The following is a 22689-nucleotide window of genomic DNA, read 5'->3' as shown; positions in this document are numbered from 1 at the left end:
GTTAACCAATGATCCACACACACCACACAAGTGGTCAACTGTGCTACAAACAGTGGCTTTCTCAGATTTTTGGTTGGGTGGAGGGATTCATTCCTGGTGAGAAAAGAGCACTTTAATGTGATTTTTTGGTTTAGATGGTTAATTAAGCAGACAAAACACACCCCAGCATTAACCAAGTCACACTGCTTAACAGTGATACCTTAATAACACTGGCACTGATTATAAGGACAAAACAGATGACTAAAATGTGTACACTACAAATAGCCTATGGCTATAAGCATCAACCCCGGGCGGAGCTGGCAGAGTGGGGCTATGCGGAGGTCCATGGAGTTGGGAACAAACTCCGTGGAACTCCCCTCCACCCCGCCACACGTCTCCACCCCACCTATTAAGAATGAATTAAAAATACATTAAAGGTAAAAGAAAAAAGACTTACCTTGACTGCCACGTCCCCGGGCTGCCCTCCACCTCTATCTCACCATCTTTGGGTGATCTGCGCTTAAGCGCGCGCCCACGCATGCGCATTTCTTACAAGGAATGTGCAGGGGCGCGCGCAGATCACCCTGAGATGGTGAGGAAGAGGAGGATGGCAGCCAGGGGACGCCACAGTCAAGGTAAGTTTTTTTTCTTTTACCTTTAATGTATTTTAAATTAATTCCTAATAGGGGGGATGGAGGCGGGGGCTGGTCAACTCTGCTCCGCTGCGGAGTGTGTGGAGATTTGCCTACTCCACGTTCTCCACGTAACGCGGAGTAGGCAAATCTCTGCACACTCCGTGGGCGGAGTGGAGCTCTCCGCCCGCACCTAATAAGTACACCCACAGTAGTTAAATCCTCCCTAGAATTGTGTACTATTCATGAGTGCACAATCAGAAGAAGCGTGCAGTTAGCCAGAGCCATTGAACATTACATTCACACTAAGGGTCTTATTATGAGTTGTGGGGACACCAGTGTCTGGAATCTTAAAGTCAGAGGACATGAGGCTAGGGTAGGCCAGGGCGCAGCAGGGTTGTATGCTTCCCATATGGTGATGCTAGGGTTGGGCCCGACTATAGACCTGCAGTAGTTTCACTGGGGTACCCATCGGCTCCTGGTGAAACCAGACCTGGGATATCATGCTGGAAAAACAGAGCTACTCAGAATAGCATGGGGCAATACTCCTCTTTCCCCTAAGTTAACTCTCAGGGGTAATACTGCCGCTTGTAATGAGGTCCTCAGTCTACAAACGAGTGCTAGCTCAATTATTGGAGATGGAACACCCATCTATATCATTGTGCAACACAGCCATTCAATACACTGGCCTCTTTTTTTTTAGTTTGAGTTTATTAAGACCAACATGAAAAACAAAGGGAACAGCAATACAATGAATTATAATAAATGCTATTTAACGTAAAGATTATAGGAAAAACAAGAATATATGAAAATTATAACTACCACGCTGTGTGCAAGAGAAATATAAACAATAAAAGGGGAGGGGCAAAAAGGGGGGGAGGGGACAGTATATAATTACATTATAATGTTAAGAATTGTAATGTTAAGAAGATGGTAATAATTAAACACTATAAGCATTATAATAAGCAAAACTAAATGACAAAGTATAAATCTAAAAGCATAATTAACATCTTATGATCTTTAGAAAAGACAACAAGGTGAAATTAAGGAGGCTTCTGCACATCATCTGATACATTAGTAACTTTCGGATCAGAGGAGGTGGACAAGGATAAATACGTAGTTAATGGGAGCCATAAGACATCCCTCTTGATCGCCAGAGATATAGGAGAAACATAATTGGTGTCTAATCTATGATGAAAACACACAGCATTCCACCAGGTTCTAAAAATGACTTTATATGCTTGTTTCCAGTTAGAGGTTATTAAGTGAAAAGCAACAGCTAACAATAGATCTAACAACTTAAAATTCAATGGTGACTGAGGCCATTGGGGTGCTAGAGTACCTACAAATATGTTGATGATAGAAAAAAGGACCTTAACCCTGAAAATCTTTCCGATTTGGGTCCAAACCTGCTGTCAAAACAAATGGATAGGAGGGCACTCAAATAACGTGTTTTAAACCGGCATTAGTGTAGGAACATGACCAACATGTAGAAGACATGTTTGAAGAAAAAGATACTAAAGTCGCTGGGGAAAATAACAAACTTCGATAAACAAAATAAAGGTTCTGAGTGGTGTTTACCGCTCAGGAGGTTTTGTGAAGTTTAAGTCATAGTTTATCCCATGTACTAGTTGGACAACATTGCAATAAGTCTTTTTCTCATGCTAAGTCAGTCTTCGTTTTAAGCCTGTCTGAAGGCAATTGTAAGGCTTTGTATAAAGTGGATGCAGATGGGGAAGTGTCTAATAGTGGAGAAAGCGTTGTATACTTTGGGTGGGGTCGGAAGAAAGTGGTTAAGCGAGAAGATATTGGATGAGAGAGGGACGTAAAAAAGCATATTGTTAATTAAAGGTAGTTGGTAAAGAACATTTTGTTTGGATATCAATCAATGATTAGGGTTGATCATCAGCTAGAAGTTGCAATAAAAAACGCAAACCTTTAGATCGCCAAGTCTTCGTGTATTCTTAATTCTTAATGATTTATTATGCCAAATGGGTTGTCGTTAATAAGAAGAAACTGAGGGATAAGATGATGGTAAAAGAGGAGCTAAAAGTTTACGTGAGTGGGAGATGATGGGAGAACGTAATAATGAGATAGTAGTAGAAAAAACAAGAATTTCTTGAAAGTCAAAAGGGGAAATAAGAAATTTCTCTATCTTAATCCACCATGGAGGACGTAAGGAGAGATCAGAAGAGAGCCAACGGCAGCCTGTTTTAGGGAAAAGGCAGTGTGATAAGTTTTAAAGTCAGGAAACCTAAGACCTCCGTTAGGTTTATCCGTTTTTAAAGAGGACAAAGCTATGCGAGGGGGTTTGTCTTACCAGAGAAATTTTGTTAAGAGAGAGTCAATTATCTTGAAATAATACCCCAGGGATGTGAACAGAAATCATGGAAATAATATATATATAGGCTTTCCTGTTTTCAGTTTCTATTTTTGGTAAATTCTGGTGGTGTTTTTTCAGTGTTTTCCAGTGATTTCAATACCTCAAAAAAACTGTGCTTTTCAGTGGTTACTAATTTTCGCGCTATAAAAAACAACTGAAACGGTGTTTTACCGGTGTTTATGGGACGCTTTGCTTTTATTATTGTTTGCTTTCTTAATTAGTGCATGGAATATAGACAGTCTATGTACAGTGTATATGACGTTAAAATACATTTTTACAAGTCAAATTTGGCGCTAAATGCTGGTTTTGTATGTACGTAAGCATAAATTTTCTGAAATTTTGCAAGTAAATTATACAAATGTCACACACATTCCTATTTAAGTTAGGCATGATTCAGTCTTGGATGTCTCACTATCACTGCAAAGTGAACCACTTGAAGAGAGAATGTTTTCTGATCCCTCTTCCAAGCAGCACTACACGTATACTATCTTGGCTAAATGCCACTTAAATGTCTCTACTGCCAGCCCACATGGCCATGATATCAGGACTCACAAATTTCAGCCAAAGAGACTTCCTTTAGTTGTATTATTTTCTAAATATTTAAGAATGCTTAAAATAAAGATAGTGGGTCCAGTTTCCTATACTTTTATCATCAATTTGAATGAGGGTAAAATAATTAGAATGGTTTTTCATCTTTGTTTATCACCATTTCTCACAGAAAATTGAGAATATTTGCAATTATTCATATATTTATGCACCGACTTCCTTCAGCCATAGAAGTCTGATGACCATGTTTTCCCTGTTCTGCTTCTAAATGTTTGATTCCCTTACTGTCAACTTCAAATGTGATCTTGGTACTTAGAAACTGCTTGACAGAGCAGTGCACTAAACATCAGTAATCACTCCTAGACTCTCATGCCCAAGAACGACTGTCCCAAAACGAGAGAATCATTTTGTAGTTTTCTCAGAATGGTTCATGCCCCTTTTGTGCTTTGTATACCATTACTTAAGCATCTTCCATACCTTCCACTATTACGAAGTTGGCATGAGGTTCTTATTGTATCATTCACATTAACTCATTCTGATACAGTTGGCAATTCTTCCCCATCTGCCATTGTCTCTTCATCCTCGGCGCTTCGTTTTCTGTAGTTGACTCATGAGTAGTTCTACCAACTGGGGTTGGTGGCCTGGAAATTGAGAGGTCCAGGTTGCAACAGTGTTCAAAGAAAGTGGCATGTGATATCCATTTGGCTAAGAAACCCTCGTCTCTTAAATGCTATGCAAAACACAGGGCCAATTTTTCTTCCTGGTATGAGAAATCATATGTAGATCCTATCTCTGGTGATCCCTTTAAAATTCTGGATTTTTTAAGAGACGGTTTATCCATGAGGTTATCCCTTTCTCCTTTGGCAGCTTAGTGGGCAGCAATTCGTTTGTGCAGGGTTCCATCAAATTACTTAATGGGCATTCGTCCTTAGTCAGTAAGTTCCTAAAATATTTTAGCAGATGCGTTAAGCAAGCAATAACTCAGGTTTCAATAATTTTTTTTAGCCAAATCAACTCGTGCCATGGCTGACTCTTGGGCAAAGACAGGGGGTCTGTCCTGAGAGGAAATATGTAGAGCTGCATCTTGGGCTACTCCTAACACTTTTTTTCACATTTTCGATTGCTATTGTTTTCTCATGATACAGTTAACTCCGGAGCTTCAGTGTTGAAGACAGCAATAAAGTAATTGCTGAATACATAGTTTGTTGAACAGCATATAAGGGCTAGGTCATAACCCCATCGTTTGTATGTACTTATCAACCCCCTCCCAACCCACGGAATGGTTTGGTCGTGCATAGTCACGTAGAACCGTGAATAAAAGGGCTAACCCCGGATGTCACGAGGTTAGCAAGTGAATGCCAGCAACGCATCAGGGCCGTTCTTAATGGCACCGTTACGTGGCCTATCGGCGCCACCAGACAGCAACCTAATGGTAACTGATGTACTCTCTGGGCCGTCTTCTGGGATGGTATTGCACATGTCAACCCTCCCGATTCAGGCGGGAGACTACCGATTTCAAGGCGTCTCCCGCCCCACCCCACCCCACCCCATTCCTGCAAACAAAAACCCGATTCCTAGGGGGTCTCAGCTGACAGGACTTGGTATTGTGTGACGTGCTAATTCTTCCAGCAATAGTCTGAGTGGCGATGCAGGGGCTCTAGAAGGGGTGAAAAAACAACAGAGCCCCATTAACAAGCGAATGGTCTTTAAAAGACCTGCGAAGTACTGGGGGCAGCTGGGTGTGTATCCGGGAAGCTGTTTCAGCCAGGGCTGCCACACACAGGGGGGGGTGGGGTGTATGCACTGGCAGCAACCTGCCAGGTCAGTGCACAACACTTGCACCACCCTCTCTCTTCCTGCCATTGCGCTCCATGCTTCTGAAATGTACGAAAAAAACGTGCATTTGCGCTTCAAATGTCCGATCTTGCAGCAGCACACTTCCAAAGCCCACACATGACAGTAACCCATTCTCCCGATTTTTTTTGTTTTTTCCAATCTCCCACGTTGCTTTTCCTAAATGTTGGCATGAGAGTGCAGGTGTGTTCCAGTTACCTCCCACATGTGCATTTCTCAGCGCTATATTCTTTCTTGCCCGTGGGCCTCCTTCCCATTCTGCCGTATTGCACTCTCCTCTCTGTGTGCTTTTCCCTGCACACTTGCCACATGCCCAACAGGACCCATTCTTTTAAATACATACCTAATGCATGTTTGTAGATGACCATTAAGCTCTAGAAAATAAGTCATTGACCAATCAAAATTAGCCCCGGTCCACTGTTCTCATTTTTTAAATGTATTATCCTGTTTCGCGCTGGCTTTATTATTGTAGCTCTTCCAAGTGTGTTCTGTAAACAAGTGCCAGCGCTCCTTGACTGTCGCCAATACTTAGTGGCCGATTTTAGCTCATTCGAGGCAAGAGCGGGTTGCCTTTCTTCTTCATTCCTCTTAACTATCCCTCAGGTTTAACATGCAACAATGGAAACTGAAATCGCTGAGCCCAAAATAAAAGCCCGTATCCAGAGGCGCAACTAGAGCCAAATTTCGGGGAGAGGGGGGGGGGGGGGGGGGGCTGAGCAAAAATTTCGGGGGGGGCTGAGCAAAAATTTCGGGGGGGTATTATTAGGCTACTCAGAAGTGATCCACCTCTGGACGTATCCTCTGCGTGGCTTGACTGTGACATGTGGGAGGGGTTTAATAAAAGCTAGATATGGGATTTATAGTTAATAAAAGAAACTAACACTCGTACACCAGATGTGGTCGGTATTTAATCTCCTAGTCGGCCACTCTATTGGCAATAAACACAACAGGCATAGCTATACATTATTCTGTGTTAGTTCCAACTGTGCTCAGATTTCCATAAAGAATTTATAAACAGTGTCAGCTACCCTTTCGGTTTCACAAATTTGGTTGTAAAACAGTTTCACACTATTTTTCAGTCATTAATCTGAGAGCTGGAAAGTGAAAACAGACTAACCGAGAGAGATGTGCATATGTTTCATACTATTTAGGCAGCTGCACCAATCATAAAATGTTAATCAACGGGTGGTTTGATTGTTTGCTGCAGTGACAGGTGGTTCACCGTTATTGAACAAATGGTGCAGGATGAAGACATTAGTTTAGCCGGGAGAGTTCAGATCCGAATTAGCAGGACGCACATCAGCGCCGTTTTACGAGTTGCTAAATATAGCGCCTTAAACAACACTACGACTGACACGCCACCGAAGAGACACGTGTGTCAGATTAAACTACTCGATGAACCACGTGATATACAAGATATCAGAGGCGCAACTAGAGCCAAATTTCGGGGGGGGGGGGGGCTGAGCAAAAATTTCGGGGGGGGGGGCTGAACTTTAAGCAATAGGCAGAGTGGAGCTGCAGGGGCTCTTAGAAGGGGTGAAACAACAGCGAGGCCTCATTAACATGCAAATGGTCTTTTAAAGACCTGTGAAGTGCTCGGGTGCGGCTGCTTTTTTGCCCGGGAAGGTGTCTCATCCCGGGCTGCCACACACGACGGGGGGGGGGGCTGAAGCCCTGTGAGTCCAATGGGTGTTGCGCGCCTGCCCGTATCCATGGCAACATTGGAAGAAAAGGCCGATCTGTGTAACACGAAGAATTCTTTAGCACACATGCAATAGATGCGTCTGCTGTGCATCGTTCCCTTCTCCCCGTGTTCATTGCGCTCTGTCGCTGCTATCTTTCATTCCCGAGGAATTCCCTTCATAAGGCTCTGAAGACACATCTTTTTAGGCTTTGAGGACTCTGGGACACCTTTGGGGACTCTGCCCCTCTTCACCTGTACTTTCAAGCCGAGCGCCGCGACACTCGCAGTATCTGCGCGCTATATAAAAGACACTCATTCATTCATTGCCCGGATTGTAAAATCGGTGTCGGCCGTGTCGCCCGTAGCCTGACCTCTGTTCTGCAACCAACCATAGCCCGTCTCAATATGTTTTGTACTGCTTTGGCGCCCTCAAGTGGCCAAGCAGTGCAACAAATGAAGCAGTGCAACGAATGCGAAAAATCTGTGAAACTCGGTTTAAACCGAGTCAGATGATTTTCACCCGGTAGGGTAGTGTCGGGGAGAGTCGGTTTTAACCGAATTCCGGACAGCCTATATATATAATATCAGGGGGGTGAGCATCATTTTAATCGAATCAATGTGGCCCCACCAAGGGCCAGAAGTACAACGGCCAAAATAGCGCCTCGCAAATTGCGAGTTTTTTGCGACTCGCAATTTGCGAGGCGCTATTTTGGATATAGAACAGTGTGTAACACACTGTTAGCGATTACCAATGGGGTCGCAAATTGAGAGGCTCATGAATATTAATGAGCCTCTCGCAATTTGCAACCCCATTGGGAATGGCAGGCCCTCCCAGGTATGGTGGCCTGATGGGCTCAGCAGACCACCATGTCAGGGACTGCTTTTAAAAAAACACAGGAAAACGGGATGCATTTAAAAAAGAAAAAATGAAACTTTTTTGTTTCATTTTTTAAGGGCAGGTAGTGGTCCCTGGGACCACTGCCTGCCCTTAACAAATATTTTCCCATGCATTTGCAAAGGGGAAGGGGTCCACTGGGGACCCCTTCCCTTTTTGCAAGTACATTACCACCCTCTTGAAGAGGGTGGTATTTTGCGAGTGTTTTGCGCCCGCAATTGCGGACGCAAAACATTTATACATGGGCTTGCGCACGCTATTAGGAAGGGAACGCCCCTTCCTAATAGCGAGTTGTAAAACCTATTTAGCGGGTTGCAAATTAATTGAGACTCGCTAAATAGGCTTTGTACATGGCCCATGCTGTTTTTGCATGCACAAACGGGTTCGCAAACCCCGTTTGCGCATGCAAAAACGGTCGTACATCTGACCCCTAGAGAGGAAGAGAGGATGCCTGCGTGCAATAGTATCATTTAATGTTTTGGTTATGTGGTCAAAATTTAATTTTAATGTCTCAGGAATCGTCTGAGAAAACCACAAGCCTAGATATTTTAGTTTAGAGGGTTGCCATGAAAAACCTTGTGAACAAAAAGATACTTACGACATGGAACATTTAAAGGCAAGACTTCACACTTATCAGTATTAAGTAAATATCCTGATAATTGAGAAAATATATCAACTTGTTGAAGAAAAGGAGGGAGAGAGGTTATTGGGTTAGAACAATATAGGAGAATATCATCAGCGTAAACAGTCATTTTAACCTGATGAGAACCAAATTGGAAGCCTGAGATATGAGCATCCTTTCTGATTTTAGTAAGAAAAGGTTCCAACGCAATGACTAACAATAGAGGTGATAAAGGTCACCCTTTTCGTACCCCTCTAAGTAAAGGAAAATAATCTGAGATTTTAACACTAACAAAAATCAAGGCTTTAGGACCAGAATACAATAGAGAAATCAAAGCAAGCAATTTAGGGTGAAAAGCAACCCATCTTAATGCATGAAACATACAATCCCATCTAATCCTATCAAAAGCTTTTTCTGCGTCCAAAGCAATAGCAGCAATAGGATGGTCTAAAGACGAGGCCTTGCTGAGGACATTAAAAAAGACTCGAGAGTTGTCAGAAGCTAGACGTCCCTTAACAAATCTGGATTGCTCAGGGTCTATATGATCAGGCAGAACGGGGTCAATGTGTAACGCCAAAATCTTAGCAAACATCTTGTAGTCAGTATTGACTAAGAAGATGGGATGATAGTTCTTACATAAGGAAAGGTCTTTATTATCTTTTGGAATTAAACAAATCATGGCTTCCTGGAAAGTGCCCTGAGAAGTACCTTTATTAATGAAGGAATTAAATAAAGGTAAAAGATTGGTAAGGAGGAGATTTGCAAAATGGTCATAAAATTTGACAGTAAAGCCATCAGGCGCAGGAGCCTTCCTTTGCTGTAGTACCGAGACTGCATGAGCGATATCCGCTAAAGAAATATCAGTTCCCAATGAGTCAAAATCAATAAGGTGGGAGGAAGGAGAAGCAATGGATTGGAAATAAGAGAATAGATCTGATTGCTCTTCTTGTGTTTCTGGGGAATATACATTTTTATAAACAGAAACAAATTCATTTAAAATATTAATATCTTGAGGAATCCCAGCGGGACCTTGTAATGATTCTATTCTAGTTCTGTCCTTTCTAATTTTTAGATAATTAGCTAATAACTTCCCCATTTTATTCTGACCCCCATAATAACGAGTACTACTTTTCAGTAAATAGGAAGAAACAGCATTCAAAGATAATCTATTAAAAGTGAGCTTAGCATCAATAAGATTTTTCAGGTAAGATTCATCATTAGAATGATAGTAAGTATATTCTAACTGTTTGATTTTATTAAGTAATTGAGTTTATTGAGCATCTATAGATTTTTTCTTTTGCGAAACAAAGTTCATTATAAAACCTCTGCCTTAAAGGAATCTCAATTCATTGCGAAAGAAGAGTCCGGGGTTGAATTGATGGTGAAGAATTCAGAGGCGAAGGAACTGAATTGGTCGGTAACTTTAGGGTCTAAGAGTAAGGAATTATTAAAGCACCATCTACCTGAGTGCGATGAGAAGGGTATAAGATCACAGTCAACATGAACTGGAGCGTGATCTGAAATTAAAATCAAACCTATTTCAGACTGAAGATTGTGTTTATCCATGGACGTACTGAGAAAGAGGTCATCAATATGGGATTGTGTCGTGTGGAGCTGAATAAAAACTGTATTCGCGGAGGTCTGGATGGCAAAGTCGCCAAATATCAACTAGCGATTTACGCCGTATTGTGGAAACAAATTTTGGGTGCATTCTAGTATAGACAAACATAACTGTTGTGTGCCTGTCTACACTGACCTCTTTAACACAACCTAATGGCTCATTCACCTGCTTCACACATTAAGGCATGTCTGATAAGAGGAACCTTCAATATCCTATTTGAAGTCAGGTCACCATGTACCTCAATTGAGCAACTGATGTAGGTAGAACACTATAACACTGAAAAAATTGTAATTTAGTCAACGCATAATGCCTGAAAAAAGTGATATTGGTCATGATGATTTACAACAAGAGCCAAAATGAAATGTTCAGACCCTGTTGCCGCATGGTAAGTAAAATTATTCTCTAACAGGACTTTCTGCAAACAGGATTTGGATAAATGGAATTTTTTTTTTCTTGACACTTCTCCTTCCCCTATTATGCCAATGGCTGCACCGAGCCCTAGATGGTATAGGACATCATGATGTTTAGGCCTCTGCAGGCCTATCTCTATGGCTTTTTTCTATCAATCAATCTATTACTGGCTTTTTTCATTCTCTCACCCTTGTGCTGCCAACTTCCCAGGCTGACTCAGAGTCATTTTCACTAAAGAACCGAATCTGAAACAGAGCAAAGTATAGAATCTACCTTATAGGATTCTGTTTACTATTGTCAGTAGACCAGAAAACACTGTCCTGGTGTGTACGGATCGCAGATTCTCTCATGGCCACTTTCTGGACCATATAAAACACAGTCTTAACTAAAAAAGAGTGAATCCATGTATCCTTTTATGAAGCTGCTATTACCCAGTAATGTATTTTGAGCAGCTTCAAACCTAGAAGACAATCTGGAAACTGCACCCAGAGTGATGTCGATTTGCTCCAAAGCAAAGAATCACCTTAGCAGAAGGGTGATTTCATGCTGCTGGGTAATGCCTACTGATGACCTTTCAGAAATGTATTGGTGCTCTCACCATATTTCTGCACACACTCACATTGCTATAACATTACGCTATTGCATGGGTAGCAACTGATCAAATACAATAGAACAGGTTTTTATAAATTAGGAACCAGTAACTCACCCCATGAACAGTTTTACACAAAATACAGGTGTTTAAAGAAACCATGTCTAATGGTGTAAAATAAATTAACCAGTAGCGCCGGGACACTCTTTGGAGTAGCCGTGCGCTGTATAAATCACGAATAACATAACATAACATAACTCTTCCTTCAGAGAAAACGGAGTTGCAAACTCTAGAACGTACATGTTTCAATCAACACATGTGCTTTCTTGTCCTTTTTTTGTTTTGATTCCTTTGTTGCTGCGATGAAGAGGGTCTCCCTGGTACCGCCCCCTGAGTTTCCGCCATCTCATGCCTGCCTTTTACTTCTCATTGCAGAAGCCAACCCAGAGAAATTCAACAGCCGCTTTCGAAACAAAATGTTCTATGCAGGGGTGAGTCAATTTTGCCACATGTGCAGTGGAAGGAGGACAATGTCTTGGTAAATCGCAAAACGACTTTGGCTGTAGAGGGTTCAGTGGGGTATATGACTGAGTGATGTTAAAGGGGACAGGTGGAGATGCTGTTGCTGCGAAGTACAACTGGAACATATTTACGCATAGAGTTAGATTTGTATATATCAACAGTATTATGGATTAAGAGATAGGAGGTGAGAAGATTCCAGAGGTTAGAGAAATTGAGGATTAGAGAGATTGATGTACAGATTAGTAACTGATTAAGCATTAGTTAGCTAAATGGTGGGATAATGTCTATTTATGAACCTTGTCCTTCTACAATATTGTACTCAGAGTAGCATATACATCAGTATGCTTAGGTTAGCAGTGTGAGTGGACCTACAGATGCAATAAAGACCTATATAATAATACCATATTGCCTGTAAGGCACAAAGTGAAACCAAGCATCTTTTAAGGTCTGGATATTGCAATGAGGGCTGGGTGAAAGTTTCTCCATGCCATGTTAATGTATTTAGTTATATGTCTGCTTAAAAAACAACTTAAGGTGACCAAAGTCATAGAGTTGATGGAGAGCCACCGTACAATGTTGACCGACCCAAAGGGTGAACAAAACTGTGTTCTCACATTAGCTTCTTCTCTGCCCTCTCTCCATATGTATTTACAGGCCGCCTTCTCCGACTTCCTGCAGCGAAGTTCCAGAGATTTATCGAAGCACGTCAAAGTTGTGGTAAGAGCTGCATGTGTGCTAGACAAAGAGAATTAGCTCTGATCTCTTTTATATGTTGGGGATGGGGACAGAGATCATCAGGGAGCATATACACAGCCAAGAGACAAGTAGAACCCCGTCAAAGATTTAAAGTCCTTTTGTGGACATAGTGGTTAAAATTGCTCAAATACATTTAAGAAAAAGGCTTTAAAATGTGCTAGAAAAGGAGGGTTGCCCATGAGAGAAGGTTTTTATCCGCTGTGATTCTTGGGTCCTATTAATAGATGCTCTTCTTTGTTAGTATAGTGACCACAAAAGCTGCAGTTCTGTTGTTTTTATGTTTCCATGGTCATCACCTATCCGCCATCAGTATAACAGCTATTTAAAGCACTAGAAATTGACCTGCATCTTTAGTGCCAATTCTAAAGATATATCAATATATTTCAAAACTTCCTTTCCAATTAAAATATGTTTCTTTGCAGTGTGATGGCACGGACCTCACCCCCAAAATCCAAGAGATGAAGTTCCAGTGTATAGTATTTCTAAATATCCCCAGGTAAGAGACATAAGCAGAGTGTGTTTTGCTCTCTGATATTTCTAAAGATATGTTGCCTTTGCTTTGATGGTTTGCTCAAGGATGTGTAGTCTCTTCTGCCCTTTACAGGATATTATCACTGTTTTTCTACTGACTGCTAATCAGTAGTAAACTTTGTCACTGGTCTCTTCCTTTCAAGAGGTATTACACTCTTTTCTGCAGCACTTGAATGATTGATTGTACCATTGTTTTCTCTATATATGACTTGTTTCTATCTTTTGTGATTGATAACCTCATTTCCAGATCAGTTTTTATATATCTTTGATAGAGAGAGAAATTATCTACTTTAACACTTTTTGTAACAGCTACTTACCTTTTTTCACTTTCAAGTTAATTAAATTTATTCTCTAAATTATAGTACCTTCCAGAATTGATCCTTTCTGTTCACTGAACTACTTGGATCATCCATTACCTTGTTCGAATGTATCAGAAGTATTAATGTTGTGCTATTCCAATTTGCCTGCTCTACAAACCTTTCCCTCAATTTATTTATTCATGTTTTAGGGTATTTTTGTATCATAAACGTAGCCCAAAGGCAGAGAAGCGCTTTACTTAAAAAAAAAAAAGTGGCAGAATGTAGAGTGGAGGATAGTCTGACGAGTACTAACCAGGGAGGTCAATTCTGACATTTGGAATGCAAGGCTGCAAAGATGCTTTGTGAAGGTTTTTTCAGAATGCGAGGTGGTCAGAATTTAGCCATTCTTCAATCCATGGGTTGCCTAGCTCTCTGCCTTTGTTTATTTGCCTTTAACATTTTTTCTCATTGCCTTTGTGTAACTTGCAGGCCCAGATTTATAAAGGATTTACGCAACACATGGCAGCACCCAAAGGTACTGCACTGCGTTGCGTGACAGCGAGAGAGCAAGAGAGTGCCTAATCTACAGAGATACGGCACTCTCCTTCCCTCTCCCTACACTGGTGCAGAATTTTGCCATCGAGTGCCACACACACACCTTTGCGCCATAGGGCAAGGGTGTGTGCCTGAGTCCATCATAGGTTTTGTACTGGATGGGTACCCTTCCAGTAAAAAATACTGTGAGTAAACAAGTTTTAAAACGTTTCCTACTTCGATGTGTGCTGTACAGTGCAGTACCAGAGCAAAGTCAGGAAAAAAAGGAAAACATCTCCTTTTAACGCCTGCTTTCCAGCAGCATTATTTTTTGATGTAAAATTCTGTCTACAAATATTAGTAGATAGGGTTTTGCATCCGAAAGCATGGGTGGTTGCTTGGGGACACCCAAATTACCACCCATGTAATGCCCTCATCACGCTAAGTAACGCAAAGCAGTGCGTTGGTTTGTAAATTCTCAGAAAGGTTTTGTGACGGATTTGCATTAACAGAGTAACACAAACGTGACGCAAAATCTTTGTAAATCCTGGCCACAGTGTTCTGTGTGCCCTGTCCAGAGTCACCATCTCTGTCATAATTTGCACCTTCATTTAATAACCATCTTTTCATTAAACCTTCACAGTTGTCCTTTAAACTATGTATTCTCCATAGACTTGACCATAATCAATGTAGAGAGAGATATGAACACCATCATTGTTTCTGTTACCTATTGCTGTTGCCTTAACTGATGGATTGCATGTCGAAGCTTAAATAGATGGCTGGAAATCTTGGGTGGAGTGTTTTATGTGAGGAGAGCTGTCTTTCAAATGCAAAGTGAGATTTGTGCACCAAGAGTGTCACAACAAACGTGGCTTTCAGGCAAGGCATGCTGGTCATACAGAAAGGTATAAGGGATACCATTAGAGCCACTTTTATCTGTAAGATTGGTAGGTACATGGGTGGGGCATGTTCTATATGGGATGGTTGGATGTTGTCTGTGAGGTCAAGAGCTGTGCTCTGAAGATAACCCAGTGAATTAGGTACTGTGGCTAGGTGTGATAAATGCCACAGATTTGTGTTTTGTATAGTTGTGCCTTTAGACATACCTTGGTGAGCTCTTTGAAGTCAAGTATTTGCTCATGCGGCTTAATATTCACAGCATATGAGTAACAAAGTATCTGAAAGAAACACGTTAGTTATAGAATCCTTACCTTAGAATTACCCCCAGGCGTCAGACTGGATCCGGAAAATTTTTCGGCAGCAGTACCTCTGTGCATCGGAAGATGGCGTTGGTCGGCTTTTCAAAGGCCGTAGCCCGTTCCACATGGGTGAGAGGATTCCAGAAAAGACATCCATGTGTAGATCCGCCCATATCCCTATGAGAGCTACAGAGATACAGAGCCAACCAGAAAAGGCTCGGTCTACATATATTAATGCAAAACGCAGATAATGACATCTCCACACCAAGCTGGAACATTAAATTTAGCCTTAAATGAAAGGTATTTGAAAGGCTTCAGTTCACAATACTAAGCACATTCACACTAAACGGCCAACTATAGATCTCTCAGGTTAAAGATCACTAAGGTGGTCCAGTTAGTGGACAGCTATACGGCAGCTGGGAATATGCATGTCTCCAATCTGTATGGGCATGCCAGGTTAGAACTGTGACAGATAACCTGAGAAATTACATTAGAGAGACATTTAGCTTGTGGCTGAGTAATTGTAAGGAAAGTAACTGGCAGGAAGAAGTCAGCATAATAGATTGCATACAATTCTCATTTGAAAACACTATGGAATCGGTTTGGGTCACCTTATCTGCAAGAAATATTCCTAGGATTGAATGGTAGGCTGCAACGCACGGTTACTGGCTCAGCCTTTCTAAGCCCAAACATCGAGGTTGCCGCAGAGAGTCGCCTTTAATTGAGCACACCCAAGAGGGGACATTGTGTAACTGGCCTAACCATGTGACCTGGAACCAACCAAAAGTATAGTGGGTCGAGAGGTGGGGGAAAGATTTAGGGGTCGATTACTATGTCGTTCGGAAAGCATTCTGACCGATTCGGTTTTGGAATGCTTTCCGACCGACTCAGTTTCTGCAAGTCTGACGACTGATTACGATGCTTCAGGACATCGTTCGGTCCGTCTCCCATTGACTTCAATGGAAGCCTGTGTTCCGACTGATTACACAGGCTCCCACTGGTGCATGGTTAGAAAGAGAGCTCCCATTGGTTCCCTCACGGGCCCCATTCGGAGGGCCCCGGGTGAAGGGGGGCCGGCTATGGGCTCTCAAAGTCAGATTCCGGCAGCCGATCCGTGTCGCCCGATTCGGAAAAGCTGTCCGTATCCTACATCCAAATCGCTCATTCGGAAATGCGGTCCGTAGACCACTACGATTCTGCTCCGAACGACTTGGTTACTCTGAATGCCATTCGGAACCAACTCGGACAGTCTGAACGGTTTCCGAACATCTAAATCGGTGTTTGGAAATGTTTCCGAGTTGGTTGGAAACAGGACTTCCAAATCATTTTCGAAATAATCGAATCCCGTTCAGAGTCCTTCCGGACGACATCGTAATCTACCCCTTAGAAGGAGACAGTAGGGATTCGGGAGGGCTAGAAAGGAGTATAGTCCTAGCAAGGCTGAGAAAGGAAATTGTGACTTTGAGGTCAGCTAAAGAAGACTTAAAAATTCTCTGTTGCCATCAAGTCAATGCAAAGTGAGAAAAATCCTTGCAGATAGGGAGATTATAATAGGTAAATTGTCTCTCAATGTTTTCTTAATCAAGCATTTTTACTCTGTTGACACCTTTTTCATTGTCTGTACGACTGATGAAAATATTCTTTCTTTGGCTGTTTCTTTTCAGAGATTTAGAACATTTCTCTTTCACTGGTTTTGTTGTATATCATTCCTCACGACTCATTGATTGCATGTCTCTTGGCTGCAGGTATTGTGCTGGCACGATGCCATGGGGAAACACAGGGGATCACCGTGACTTTGAACCACAGCGACATGACGATGGCTATATTGAAGTGATCGGCTTCACAATGGCGTCATTGGTGAGTATTGCTATAGAGAGAAAGAGTATGGCACTTGAACATCTGCACCAAAATATTATGGTCAAAATATCATGACTGTAAAAATATTGAGGGGCACATTATCAATTGTAAGAATTGTTTTTTGCAATCATTTCAGTGTTTAAAATTCTATTAATTAAATTATTGTGGTATTTAACATAGTAAGTGTTAATGTTGTAGTTTTAATATTTGTATTTTTATTTTTTAATTTAAGTAATCGTTTTGATAAGTATATAGTTTTGTTAATTTTTTATTTCATACATGTAAACTTTTTGGGAGTTGTTGGTTTTGTTTGAGGGTTAGGGCATGTAGTGCAAGAATTTACATTTTTTAAACAAATATAGTTTTTTAATAAATATTTAAAATAACTTCTAATTGTCAAAATGTATATATTGTTACATTTGTTAAAAAGCTTTTTTACAGTACAGATTGTGTAGTTTATTTAAGATATGTTGCACAGGTTGTTTTCGAGATGCTGAGATGTAATTATCGCATTTGTTGTAACAAATGCTAACTTTCTGGGGGTTGATATTTTGTGGTTGCTGTTTCTTTTATAAATTATTTAATACATATTTTAAATGTTTTTTACTTGAAATTATTATTTTTTTTAAAAAGTGATTTTTTTAAATGTTGGTGTTTTTGTATTTGGGCTGTTTAATGTTTAATTTTATTTTTATGTTTCAATTATGCATAAAATGATTTAGTTATGTTTCAATTACAGTTTTTGTGGTTTTAATTCAACTTAGATTATAAAAAAGGGGGTATGTTTAATTGTGCTTTTTAAATTCTAAGTTTTGGAAAAATAAAATGTTTACAATAATTGTAGGTACAGTAGTAAATGTAACCCCTTTTAACCACTTTAATCCACTTTTCCCAATCTTGATGCCCTAGAGATAGAATAATAAATCTGGACCCCCTCCATGTCAAATTATGTATTTTTATAATGTATACAGGATTTAAATTAAAATATTATATTTTAAAAAAATGTGTTTATTTTGGTGGTTGTAGTTTGAATTTAATTAATATTTTATAAATGTCTTTATTTATGAAATAATGTATATATTTTCACATGTTTTTTCTTTATATGTTTATTTGAAATTGTTACATAATTAACAATTAAATGTTTCTATGTTGGTAATATGATTTTAAATACATTAATGCAGTTTAAAATGGGTTTTGTCACAATTTTATAATTGTAGATTATTGTTAGGTAAAAATTGGTTATTTTTTTATTTATGCTTTTAAAATATGTAATATGTATTTTATATCATTTTCTTTTAATTACTAACATTAACTTTTCTATATGTATATAGGTATTATAAAAACTATTTTTTAATGCTGTTTAATAAGTATTTGTTTGTTATTTTCATACACAATTTTTTATAGATATTTTATTAGTCTGTTGTTCTTTTTAAAGTACCATGTATTCATAGTAGATAGGTTTATATTTATTATGTTTTTAATCTCAATATTTTTGTTGTTGCTAATTTTGCATTGCACATTAAAAGTACAGAATATGGTCATTTTGGCCAACAATGTTTTCTCCAAGCTATTTCAGTATCCCAATATTTTTGTGATTGATATACTGAAATGCAAAGGTACAGAGTAAACTTGATGTTTGAGAATGCAGAGAAAAATGCAACGCAACTGCTTTCTGCACAAACTTTATGTTAAGATTGTAAGTGCCTTCTCTATTCATTATGAGCATGAAGACGAACATGTGGTGTTCTAATTCTGCGAATTTTTCAGATCTCTACTACTTCAACTACTAACGGCATTTGAATCTCTGGCACAGGGACAGAACTAATACATGATTTGCAGGAATAACATAACAGAATCTTAGTTTCCGCACTGTTCACACATGTTTTCCCCACAATTCCACACAGAGCCTTTTTCTGCTTGCAGGAGATGCAGTTTCCATGTGAAACACTCCTTCTTGCAATACTTTTAAGACTAGATATTCTCAGCACTAGTAATAAAGGCTTATTTGCTGTTCTGTTTATATGGCTACAGCTTTTTTGAAAAAAAAACTTTTCACATCTCAAGGACTAACTTTAAGTGCACATAATGTATGTTATATGTACCAACAGCTCATTGTGATAGTGATAAGAATGCTGGATTGCATAGCACAGACATGCTTATTATTGTGCATCCATCAATTTTCAATGTGCCTGTGTAACTTTACCACTGTTGGAATGAAAGCCTTCTTATTTTCATTTTAAAAAAACTCACAAAAATATCCTTATTGTGATAAAAGTCAAGTGGAGATTCAAGATACGCCTTCTTTTGCCTCTAACATTTCACATCTCTTGCTTTTCAAAGTTAGATGCTATGCTGATACACTACAAAATCCAGTACACTAAGCTATGGATGACTTATATGATTTTGCAGGCTGCCCTTCAGGTCGGAGGCCATGGAGAGAGGCTGCACCAATGCCGGGAGGTGACGTTGCTTACGTATAAGGCCATTCCAATGCAGGTTGACGGCGAGCCTTGCCGTCTCAACCCCTCCCTTATCCAAATCTCCCTCCGGAATCAGGCCAACATGGTGCAGAAAAGCAAAAGAAGGACATCAATGCCACTGCTGAATGAGTGAGTGTCACCAATTACAGTCACATGTGTGGGGATTGGAAAGGCGATGGGAGTGTCCATGGAACTTTTAATCAGGATGGCTAATACTGTATGGTGTACTATAAATATGCAGCAAATCAGAATATATGTCATTGATAGCTCGGTCAAGGGTATGGAATGTCCAAATTGCAGCTGAATTTTAGTGTCTTCTGTATTACCATAACTCAGGGAGGCTCGGTGAGGAGAAGAGGACAAGGCCAAACTTAGAACTGCAACTAGTTCTGGCAAAATATTAAATTTCTGATGGATACTTCTAACTGCAGATTCCTCATCTTAGAATATCTCCCAGGCACCAGACTGTATGCGGAGAGTTTTGTAGCAGTGCTCACGCGTGGCATTCTCCGGCTTCACCCTGGCTTCATACCTCCGAGGAAATGATGGAGCAGACCCACTTCCACTTTGTCCAGTGGCGGTTTCTTCATTTGGGTGGGGGAGCATAGCCTCCCCCACCCCGCCTACTGCGAGCCTCGCAGGAAGAATAAAATGGCTAGGAAAAGATTTCATTGTCATTTTATTTTTTCAATGTGCACACTCACCGCACTGCAACAGCCAGCCTTCCCCGAGCCCAGAGACATGCGGGGCATGTCCTCTGACAGGAGCAGTGGCTGGCTGGATGCTCCAATGTGTGCATGTCATTTTGGCCGGCTGTCTTGCACTGGCCAAAGTGACATGCGCTCTTTGAAGCTCTCCACCTAGCTGGCTTAGACAGCTGGGTGGAGACCAAGCACAGGCCTACGGCCTGAAGGAGCATCTAGCTAGCCTGCTCCAGCTAATCCTGAAGCTGCGCTCACAGCATGAGAGCAGCGCAGGAATTGGTTAAGGGAGTTGGTTGGGACCATGCTGGAGTGGAGAAAAAGATCAGGAGGAGCGAGGATGTGCAAGCCAGGTAAGTTACTTATTTTTCTTTTTTTGTTTTCCTTCTGCCCTCTACTTTCATCCCTCACCTCTCCACTCGGACGCCATGACACTGGCAGCGGCGGTTTGCCTGGCCCCCATGTTGGTTTCTGATAGAGTCGTCTGACTGCAGATTCCTCACTTTTTGAATATTTTCCAGGTGTCAAAATGGAATCAGAAGATTTATCAGCAGTACCTTGGTGCTCCAAAAGGTGATGCTGTGTGGCTGTGCACCAACGCCGTTCAGTTCCAGAAATGACGTGGGGAGCCTGTATAGGTGCTACCTCTGCACTTACCTGAGTTTCTCTCTTCCTTTGCCAACAAATGTGGATCTAGAGATCTAAGTCTCTCTGAGACTTACCTTGATTTTTTCCTAAATTTCTTAATGTGCAAGGGATGTCAACCCATAAAACTATATGTTTTGGGCCCTGTATGGACTGTTGCAAACAAATGTCTGTGATACATTCTATTAGGTGTGCCTGTGGTGCTTGGGGAGACTGCAGACGATGACCCCAAAGGCCATCAAGGAATGCGAGGCAAATCTCTATGTCACCAAGCACAAAAAACCTCCTCATTGGGACCATTCCAAATCATGCACTGTGACCATGGTTCGTTTTCGGTCCCGCTTCCATTCCTAGAGTCGACGGAGCCACTCCAGGGATCTGTCTTCATTGTGCTCCAAGTCTTAAGGTAGGTATAAAAATATAAAAAGTTTAATCAGGGCTCCAGTCCCTCGCCCAGTCGCCTTTGCTTGATCAGCAATGGGGGCAGTGCCATCCTTGTCTATCTCACTCCTAAATTCATCTGACTTTGGAAGCAATTCCACAACTGTTTCCGGCACAACCAAAGTTTCCAGGGCCTTCATCCACAATTCGTCAGATCGAGGAGTTCTGCACAACCATGCACCAGCTCTTCAGATATCTGCAAACTCCCTCTAGTATGCCCTTAGGCTGAAGGAGCCGAATGGATCTCTACCTAGAACACTGCCGGCGGGTTTGCCTTCTGCACCAGGTGGGCCCTTCAAACGCATCTTAACTCTGGCTCCTCTCCATGCCTTGGTTCTGATGCTACAACCCTCACCTGCCCCAGGCATATTGACACTGATGCAAACTTTGGCACCTCTTCTTTCCAATGGCAAGTCAACACCAGTCGGACCTCATTTGAAGTCGCACCATAATGCAACCAGGGCACCATTTCCACCCCTGGATCTTCAGCCCCTTAAGCAGCTGCAGGGCCATCACCAGTCTCCGCATTCCCATTTTAGTATCAGTTCAGGCAATGATTATGAACCTCTCCCTATCAAGACAACAGTTGGTATGAAGACTTACAAGAGGCTAGTGGCCTTGATTCCTCACCTGAGATGGCCCTGTTTCACCACTTCCTACGACAAGGTTATGCATAAGATCACATATGTTCTCGACCTACACCTTCCTACCCTAGAGGTCAAGATGAATGTTTTATGTTCTCCAGCTTGGGCAGACATCTTCGGAACAACCTCTCCTAATCTTTAATGAGGCAGCGATGGTCACCTTATTAGATGCTTGGGCACCATGGTCCGGTTTACCAGTAAATCGTCCTGGTGCCAGGCACCATGGCCCTGCTCCATGTGACCTGGCATTCCTTTTTCAGCATCCCTCAACTGCCAGCCTCGTGGTGGAGGCTTCCACAATTTGTTCCAACCGCAATACGTTTATATTTACTCCCCCTGACAGGTAATCTATAAGAGTGGAAACATTCCGAAAATATGTCCTCACTGCCACCAGCCTGATTCTCTATTCCATTAACTCCAGCTGCTTGTTGGGCTGTTGTTTCCATGCCCTTTGGGACTCTTTGGCATAAGTCTTCCATGGTCTGCCTGACGACCTTCATCCTTTTCTGTCTCTGGCGAATCAAGATGGTTGTGATGCAGCCAAGTTCACAATTCACTGTGGCTTGGACACCACCAATTCCAAAGGGCGGGCTATTGACACCAGTGTTGCCATTCGCCGCCATACATGTCTATGCTCAACTGTGTTCTCAAGCAATACCCAGTCCTCCCTGATGGGCATGCCGTTTAACGGGACTCACCTGTTCAGGAACAAGGGTGACTGAGAGTAAGGCTAAAGTTTTCTCCCTTGGCCTCTCTGTTCCTTCTCTCCAACCGCAGCAGTTTTACCATTCCTTTTGTAGCTTTGGTCAAGGCGCCCCACACCACCAGTTTTCCAGCCCCCACAGGAGACCTAGCAGTTTTGCT

The 22689-nt window shown here is 41.4% G+C and overlaps 1 protein-coding gene across 6 annotated transcripts in view; it reads left to right on the top strand.

The window, feature by feature from the left end:
* The window catches only part of DGKI (diacylglycerol kinase iota), a 1070690-nt gene that overhangs the window by 675286 nt on the left and 372715 nt on the right, over positions 1-22689 (top strand). For 5 of the 6 annotated variants that reach the window (XM_085652009.1, XM_085652006.1, XM_085652004.1 and 2 more), the window contains exons 16-20: positions 11652-11707; positions 12393-12455; positions 12917-12990; positions 16803-16914; positions 19324-19523. In XM_085652009.1, the coding sequence (XP_085508135.1) occupies positions 11652-11707; positions 12393-12455; positions 12917-12990; positions 16803-16914; positions 19324-19523 (505 nt within the window). The remainder of the gene's footprint in view (positions 1-11651; positions 11708-12392; positions 12456-12916; positions 12991-16802; positions 16915-19323; positions 19524-22689) is intronic. The other variant, XM_085652008.1, reaches the window with a different exon arrangement.

The sequence above is a fragment of the Triturus cristatus genome, chromosome 4_1 (assembly GCF_964204655.1).
Source record: "Triturus cristatus chromosome 4_1, aTriCri1.1, whole genome shotgun sequence".
NCBI classification, from domain to species: Eukaryota; Metazoa; Chordata; class Amphibia; order Caudata; family Salamandridae; genus Triturus; species Triturus cristatus.
This window is presented reverse-complemented; position numbering and strand designations above follow the sequence as displayed.